The sequence below is a fragment of the Pygoscelis adeliae genome, unplaced genomic scaffold, assembly GCF_000699105.1.
Source record: "Pygoscelis adeliae isolate BGI_AS28 unplaced genomic scaffold, ASM69910v1 Scaffold26, whole genome shotgun sequence".
NCBI lineage: Eukaryota > Metazoa > Chordata > Aves > Sphenisciformes > Spheniscidae > Pygoscelis > Pygoscelis adeliae.
Genome location: NW_008825104.1, coordinates 5,735,382 through 5,744,505, shown reverse-complemented (window position 1 = coordinate 5,744,505; position 9,124 = coordinate 5,735,382). Strand labels below are relative to the sequence as shown.

Genomic DNA, 9,124 nt, shown 5'->3' with positions numbered 1-9,124 from the left:
ACCATCCTCATCACACTCGTCACCCAACCCGTCCTTATCCGTGTCCAGCTGGGAGCTGTTAATGATGGTGGGGCAGTTGTCTGTGCTGTCTTGGTGCCCATCACCGTCGCTGTGAGCACAGAGACAAAAAGAAATGGCATGCCGGCATCAGCTCCTGTTTCTGCATGAGGGACAGCACGGGTACCTGAGCAGGAAACGCATGGGAGGCACCCCCGGAGCTGGAAACAGAGCAGTGCGGCACCGCAACCTTGTGTTGCTCAGGTGCATGAACAGCGAGGAGACACGGAACAAACAGAAACTGTATGATAAGGTGGCAGGAAGATGAAGACTAAGCGTGGAGCTATAAAAATACTCAGATAAGGAAAAGAAAAAGAAGCTTACATGGAGTGGGAAAAGATACCAGAGCCCAAGATCCCAAACGACATCCACTCCTAAAGGGTGTGTAAGGCACATCCAACAAGTGCAGTGTTGCCAATCAAAAGGCACCCAGGAGACAGCAAGAGCTCAACAGCTGGTGTCCCTGGTCAAACATGTTGTCCACAAGTGTCTTGGTGTTCATGAACATGCAGGTGTGAGCGTGAATGAAAATTTATGGGAGACTCTGCATGAGCACCTGAAATCAGACTTGTTTGAAAACAAGCACCACTTTCACCCTCCTGCATAGCAAGTTTTGTCACATTACGGTCCCACAGGGGAACTGCGCAGTAAGAAAGAAAGAAAGGAGAAAGTCTGTAGCTCCCAAGCACCCCTCCAGCCCATGGCTGCATCAGCTGGTTACAGCGAGGAATCACCAGGAACAGGGACACAGACTATAGAAAAGGGTTTGGGAAGTTATGGGGTGGCTGCCTTGTTTCTCCATGCCAACAGTTAAGTGCATCTGTGCAAAAAAGTGGCCTGAAGTCAGGTGTGCTTTGTACACACACCACAAACAAAATGGTTTCTGGTGCTAAGCAGGCATGTTTCCCCTCAGTAGCTTTTTGCCTAGCACAGGCAGAGCAGAAGTGACATGCAGCCAAACTAAGGCAGTGCTGCAGCTTATAGCTATGCATATTCCCACCTATCTCTCCCTGCTTAAGAAAGGTGCTTTAATTTCAGGTCAGAGCAACTAATGTCTGCACATTCTTGACATAAAATGCAATGAGGACCATGCACATACATCTATTGCAAGGTTAACCTCAGGCAGAACTACAGCATTTCTACCAAGCAGTATTTCATACACATTAGTTGGGTTTGAGGAAAAAAAGAGAACATGTCCTTTTTTAAAACAGGAAAAAAACCAAGGCCATATCCACTTAAAAAGTAAAACAGCTCCCAGCTGGGGGCCTTGGCAGCTACTGGCCCAAGATGGAATGCTCCCTGCGGAGTCGAGGAAGTGGGCTCCCCACGCTTATCATCCCAGACAGCAGCACCCACCAACGGCCCCGGGGTGAAACCTTGCAGCCGTCTGTGGCTGGTGAAATGCTGTGCCAGCACAGGATTTATCACTTCCCTTTCCTCTTGCTTTAAGTGAGGAGCATGGGGGAGGACTTGCCACCCGCAAAGCTGGCTATGCAGAAGCTGCTTCCAGCCAGGCGTTAGCAGTTGGTCATGAGACGTGCTCCCCTTTATGCTCAGGGAGCGTAAAAGCCATAGAGGAGCCATGCCACTCTTGCTGTGCTGAAGCAAAGGGTTTATCTGCAAATGTTTTACACTGGATAATAAAATTCTATTTCTGAAACACTAGGTTCTTACAGAAAAACATACAGCCCTTAACTGTGAAATTTCTGCTAAAGAAAAAAAAAGAAAGAAAAGAGGAATGAAAAATAAAGGAAAGAAAAAAGACGTTACCTCACTAAGAAGCTCTGAGCAGTGCTCTGGGTTTTACAGCCAGAGAACTGCTCTGAATGTCACTTCCACAGGAACTCACAGGAAGCCTGTGTGAACATGGGGCTAAAGGTGAAGTGCTCCATAACTGTACTGCTACAGGGAAGTGAACCAACAAAGCTGGTAAATCATAACATTGTTTTTGAAATAAGATCTCTTTGAGGATGTATTGGAATTAAATCCAGGCTACTCTGAGGGATTACAGCTCTCCAGGAATCAGTAGCATGCTTCAGCTCAAGACTAGCCTCTTCCACTTCCCTGCTGCTGTTACGAGCCACAACACAGCATACCTGTCCTGATTGGTATCGCAGGAATCTCCAACCAGGTCATTGTCAACATCTGACTGCAAAAGGAAACAGAGGAAGTTCCAGTATCAGCTGCTGAGAGCATCTATTAAAATGGCAGTATTAAACCAAAACACAACCAAATCAAATACAATTAAAATAAAACCATGGAAAAACATTTGTTTTACAAAACGTATTTTCTTGTTTGCATCACCCATCTAACCAAAAAATCAGTTTTATTAAAGAAAAAGAAAACCAGACAACGAATAAACAGGGTTGAACTTGATTGGAGCAGTTCAAGCAAAATTCCTCTACTACTGGAAGTAAGTATGCCTCATTTCTAACCAAGGCTGATTTCTTAAGCAGCTTTAAAAATCTACCACATTTCTCTAAAGTTTCCAGCATTTTTTGTTAGTTACAAGGGGCTTAATCAGAATTCAAAACATATGAAAAGTCTCACTGACGTCTCACCTAGGAGCAGTGAAAGTTTTGCTAAATAAGGACACCAGGATTTTGTCCTAATTAAAGAAATATCAAGTGTAACTAAATCATACCACTGTGTGGAGTCTGGCACTGGACTCCATGGGACTGGAGCATGCCCACATTTCAGAGCATGACAGTGGAAGATACTGGCAGGGCAGAGGTGCTAACAACATCCCAAGCTATGAGAATACACCCAGTGGCTCCCCTTTCCCATGTTAGGAGAATCTGAAGCTCCATAAAGCTTTTCTGAATACCTACTGTTAAAAGATAAACACTGTGGCTGCATGGGCTGCCTCATTCTCTTGCATCTTTTTGGACCTCAGCAGTCCCTCTCCCTAAACGAGGATATTTTTTCCTTCTGCCTGCTAACCTGGTTTGGGTTGCTGACTGTAGGGCAGCTGTCACAGGCATCACCAACACCATCATTATCCTTGTCCTCCTGGTCTTGGTTGGGGATCCTCTGACAATTATCCAAAAGGTTCTTAATACCTAGCGAAAAGTGGATTGCATGTTAGTTAAAAACAATTCCCATATTTGTTACTGGACAACATAAACGTCAAGAACAGTAAAGGCACTACTCCTTTTCAGCAACTACTTTATCTTGCAATGACATTATAACCCTGCACAGCAAATCTTTCTTATGTGTGCATCCATTCATTTAATAGAAGTTAGAGACACCTTGCTAAAGAACAGCTTTCAATGCCATCACACACACTTCCTTTATTACACACAATTAATTCTACCCTATTCCTGTATCACAGCTTACAGGATGGGACGTTTCATCTTCACTATTACATTTGAAGGGTTGTGATTTTTTCACTTCTTTCAAGCCTCCTACAGCAATGAAAATAATACATTCTGTAGCATTGGGCATCTGGGGCAGGCAGCAGCTGGGTACTCTAGGACATGTTTGCACCTTTAAGGAATTACTGAATGACCAACAACCTTAACCTATACATGAAACATGGCTTGGATATTTATCTGTGACAGTGTTCAGTGCTTCCAATGGAGGCTAAAAGATATATATTAACCTAAATGAAAAGGATTCCAAACACAGGTTTCATGAAGAAAGACAACGTGTTACATGACAGTTAGTAGCTGGTGACAGGAAATTTCCTAACACACGGCACATTCTGGGCAAGTTTCAAGAACATCAGAGAAGCTGGAAGTGAAGAATTACCAACCATCTCCATCCATGTCATCATCACAAGCATCTCCTTTCCCATCACCATCTGTGTCCCTCTGGTCATTATTCAGGACATTGCGGCAGTTGTCACAAGCATCTCCAAAGATATCTTGGTCGCCGTTTCTCTGGTTAACATTGGGAGCGAAGACACAGTTATCCTGCAAGAGACGCAGATCCAAATCAGACATGAACCAGGCCCCGAATCTTTAATTTCTACTTTAGTGGATTTATATAACTCGTGTTTATTTCTTCTTTCACAAAAAATGATTACTGTGAGCAGTTTGACATTTTATGTGACTATTAGCTCTGGATCAGATTTCACTGGCTCGCTCAAAGCTCTGCTTTGAACCACACTGTGGGAACCCTACACATAAACACCCAGTATCATAAGGCTTTATTCATAACTTTGACTTCTGATTCTCATTTTCGATGCATCCATGGTGAGTAACCTGTTTTGGTGCCCTGGCTTCCTTACATGGTCCTTCTCAAAAGCTGCAGTTCAGAGACCCTGACAGGGTTTATAGATGCTCTCGGTGAAAGGCTGTTGCCCCCTTCTGGTAGAGACTCCAACCAAAGCTGAAACACTTGGAAAAACAGGACACTCGGATGCAAAAACGTACGAGGTTTTTTTTTCTCAGCCAAGCTGCTATTGACTCTCTAAGACCAGCAGGAGGCATATGGAGAAAACTTCATTTCAAAGTAGTGTAAACTTTCCTCTCCCATCTAGCACACCCATGACCTCATCCTCTTGCACACATGGAGGCAGAACAGAGCTTAGCAACAATATACAAGTTACTTGATTACAAAGGTGCTGAACCTGCATATAGATTTACAGAAGGAGGACTTAACATTTTTCCTTATAGAACATTAACAAAACCAGTTGCTCCAAGCTACCAGAATTTAGGGTTGGCCTCTGTGGCAAAACAGCCTGAGACAGACCTTCTGTGATTGCTAGTCTGCCCTAGCTCCACATGGACATTTGTACTCTGGATAGAGTGTTCTTGTTGTCTTCTTTGGAAGTGCATTAAGCAATGCCACAGAAGGATCTTAATGTGGAGCAACAGTGGGCATGTGAGGATACGGGGTGAACACAAAAGAGCTTTTACGGTCTGAATTTATTCTCTGATATATTCTGCAGTAGTGTACCCACATGGAAACCTCTTTTGCTTTGAGAACAGGATTCAAAGCTTTTTGATTTAAGGATTTAAGGCTGGGTGAGACAGCCTGGGGTTTTTAGGTCTTATAATAGTGAGCATTATATAAAAGAAAAAGACAGGATTTAGAGAGCTGCTGACAGTGATGGGTATGGGATAATCTCTGGCAAGTAGTAGTGAGCCAGATTTCAAAATCACTGCCTATTGCAGGAACGCAAAATCCTTCTGTTTGCACAGACCCCTGCACCCTGATCTATACGCAGCACCTGCTCATTGGGAATGCCATCTCCATCTGCATCGTCGTCACAGGCATCTCCAATCCCATCACCATCGGCATCTTCTTGTCCAGAGTTCGGGACAAATCTGCAATTGTCCTAGACAGAAAATGAGACATGTCTGATGTTCTATGGGTAAACTGGATGCCTTCACAATTTGAATGACTTTTTCTATTATTGTTTTAATTAATCAATTAATCAAATTAAATACAATTTATCCAGAGGAATTCAATAACTTGAAAAAAGATTAATACATCTAGTCATGTTTCTTCCACTCTTCCTCTTCACCCCTTCATGCTCCAAATTATTATAGGATTAAGAAAGAATTTCTTACCTTTCTGCAGTTTTCAGCAGAGCATGAGAGTTCTTCGTTAGGATAGCCGTCAATGTCAACATCTTTTCCGCAAATATAACCATCACCAGCCCAGCCAATGCCACACTATCAATAAAACACCATGGTAGTACTACCAAAAGGTTAATGAGTCACTGTAGTAATATTCAAGAGGGAAACCCCACATCAAGCTTGGAAACACTAGCACACAGAAGGCATGGACAGACACTGAAGTACAATGAGGTACACTTCAGCATCTCTTAATGTGGAAAGAAAATCTTTGTTTCAAGCTCTCTATATCTAGGCACAGCTAGAAAGAGCTAAGACTTGATGTTAAATGAAACGTGTGCCTGCAACACCTAACAATTTCAGTGGAGCTATAGATTTGTTTTAGACACTGGTCAGGAATCAGTTTTGGTTCCTCACCTGCAGGTGAAGAAAAAGAAAAGAGGGGACCTAGGCAGAATATGCACCTAGCATCTCAGCAAGGGGCCCATGGTTAGATGGGATGACTGTGTTTTGTTCCGTATCTCAAGAATACATCTGCAACTAGAGGAAGTTTTAAGAGAAAACTGCACAGTTACTAAGTTTGCATCAGCAAAGCAAGTGCATCTGCACACAAGTTTCTCCTAGCCAATTAAATTAGTACTGTTTCAAACCACTGCCTAATCTGTGTTGTAACTGAAGATACATGCATAGAACTTCATGTCAAACTCTGGCATGGCCTTAAAATGAGGACTTCCTAACATAAGTATCTAGGCGTCTTCCCATTACGGCATGGACTTAAAATATCCTAGATTCTTCTTCTTTGAAACAGATGTACTTAAAAATGAGACCAAAGCAAGTGCCAGCAAAAGCATGCACTGTATCCAAATTTAGGACACAGGATTAGTCTCTTGCTTCCCCTTGCAAACTGGAAAAACTAAGTAATATACTTCAGTTAGACTCTTATAATGAAAGTTCACATGCAACTTGGTGCTCCTCTGCTCCCATGGCTGGAAAGCACAGTACAGCCTATCTGTGCCTAGAATCTGTGGTCTCATTTGTTAAAATACCACCTCTATCAGCAGGCAAATACAGGCACACTGGGTATGCAGAGAGGATCCCTATTCACAGCTATGTAGCTGAGCACCAGGAGAGGAATTTGTCCTTGTGATGTCTTCTGTAGAGTGACACTTGACAGTCCTTTCTGAGGAGACTATAGAAAGTCTATAAAAGCCATTCCCAAAAGATCTGATTACACAGACACAGTAAATATGGTACATGAGTATGGCTGCCTTACAGACATACCGCAAGACGAAAACAATTGCAAGATAGACTCAGCCCGGTTATTTTCGTAGCTGGCCTGGGCCAATGTGCCCCAGTCTGGTTAAAACACCCAACTGTATAAAATGACCACAAAGACTTTCTCAGTTCCAGCCTAAAAAAGACTATTTTTCACTGTACAAATGCATGAATTTATGAACTCACAATACATGTCACCTCTCCTCTCCTCTCCTCAATACAACGGGCATGGATGCTGCATGGATTGAGGGCTCGATTTCTGCAGCTCCTCTCAGCCTGGCATCCCCTGGCTTGGTCTCCCGTATATCCTGGTTTGCACTGGCCACAGTGGTAAGACCCCTGTAAGAACAAAAAGTTACTAGCCAGCCTTTTAACAGGAATTCTTTTTCTTTTAAAGCAAGCATGTGAGCGAGATTCATGCCACACTACTTATGCTGTGCAAGTGTAGTTTTTCATCCATTGAGGCCTCTTGCGCTGTGAACACATTTTATTTTCTATGTGAAATTCAGGTTTGGGTCCCATGCTGCACAATGGAAAACACACTCAACTCTTGCCTGTTTAGACCAGTCTTTTGTTAAGCCAGAGAAAAGTCATGTAGCAGCAAAAGCTTTTTCATGATGCCTTGTCCCTGCCAGCATCACTCTGAGCTGCTTCCAGGTGGCCAAAACTTTGTGTAAAATTCTAAGCAGCACGTGCTTAATCAGATTGGATGCTCTTATTTCAGTGTAAAGCAGACCCATCAATTTATCTAGACTCAACTGGGCACAACTTTCAATCAGAGAGACAAGAAAGTTCATCATGTCTTTGCCCCATTTTATTTCTTTTAACGTAAATGTTTTTAAGCCAATTTGAGCTAAATCTTGTTCTTCAGAAAAGAATTCGGGAGTTGAAGACACAGTCATCCTCATTTACACTGCAATAAGAACATCCATGTAACCTTTTGCAGTGCTTTACCTAGACACATACATATATATTTTATATTTGTGCCACTCTCTTGTGTAAACAAACCTAAAGGAGCTAAGCCAAGGAATCTCAGTGTGTGCTGGGACAATCACTGTAAGAGATATAAATGGTTAAATGCTGATAAGAAGGGGTCTTCTTTAGGCATCTAATACGGCTTTTGTCTCTGTCTCACATACTTGTAGATTTTTAACCTATGACATAAAAGTTACTTGTAAACAATCTTTTTTCCTTATAGAGAATAATTATTTTTGACATGTCAAGGAACAGAAACAGGCAGATCTCTGACAAATTTGTGCATCCATCCCTTTGTGAAACTGAGGTGCTTCCCGTACAAATCCTGTTGGAGGAACTGTCAGGATTGTCCCAGTCCACCATGATAGAGAGATGCATTTACTACCCAACTGGGCATTATTTTTGTCCTCTGTTCCTAGCTTCATTCCAAATTTTAACTCTGTGCTGTCTGCATACTTTCAGGCTGAAGATGAAGATATACAGATGACTGAAGAGTAAAATAATCACTGGGCCATGCAAATGGTATGGCCTATATAAAACATACTGGCCCATGCACTTTCTCCTAGTGGACACCAGAGTAATACCTTCTGGAGTCTGCTGAATTTGCTCAGCATATTCTGTCCTATATCAAGCTCTGGTATGCATGAAAATAGCCTTTAAGGCAGCACTTCCAGACCAAACTGTTTCTAAAGGGAGACAGGAGTAAAAAACCCACACTGCTCTGTTTTGACAGATAGCAGGCCACTTGCTGCCCTCTGCAAACAGGGCCTGATGGCCTCCTGAAGAGGACTAGTCATGTCTAATCATGCAATAAGATACCATATGTGATAGAAATGTTCTAAATATTTAAAAAAAAAAAAAAAGAGAGAGAGAAACATATAGAACAGTGAAAGCAGTCCTAGAAAAACAAGGTAATTCACAAGGAAAGCACACCACTTCCAGCACTACTGGTAGCCTCAACAATACCTAGCTGCAAAAAGGACCGCCTTTACACCTGCAGGATACTTTTAATCCTTCTCTTGTTATGGAGAAACCCTGCTCTGTGCAGCCAGCTATAGCCAAACTGTATTTGGCAGTGGCATAAGTGGCACATACAGGACAACCAGATGATTGGGCCCAGCCAGCATGGCTTTATGAAAGACAGGTCCTGCTTGACCAACCTCATCTCCTTCTATGACCAGGTGACCTGCTTAGTGGATGAGGGAAAGGCTGTAGATGTTGTCTACCTGGACTTTACTAAGGCCTTTGACACCGTCTCCCACAGCATTCTCCTGGAGAAGCTGGCAGCT

The 9,124-nt window shown here is 42.8% G+C and overlaps 1 protein-coding gene across 1 annotated transcript in view; it reads right to left on the bottom strand.

Moving 5' to 3' along the window:
* THBS4 (thrombospondin 4) overlaps positions 1–9,124 on the bottom strand; it is a 44,776-nt gene that overhangs the window by 7,164 nt on the left and 28,488 nt on the right. Inside the window, 8 exon segments of the mRNA XM_009327326.1 lie at positions 1–2; positions 4–109; positions 2,154–2,206; positions 3,001–3,119; positions 3,815–3,974; positions 5,237–5,344; positions 5,580–5,684; positions 7,047–7,199. The exon segment at positions 1–2 is cut by the window's left edge and continues 92 nt beyond it. Coding sequence (XP_009325601.1) covers positions 1–2; positions 4–109; positions 2,154–2,206; positions 3,001–3,119; positions 3,815–3,974; positions 5,237–5,344; positions 5,580–5,684; positions 7,047–7,199 — 806 coding nt within the window.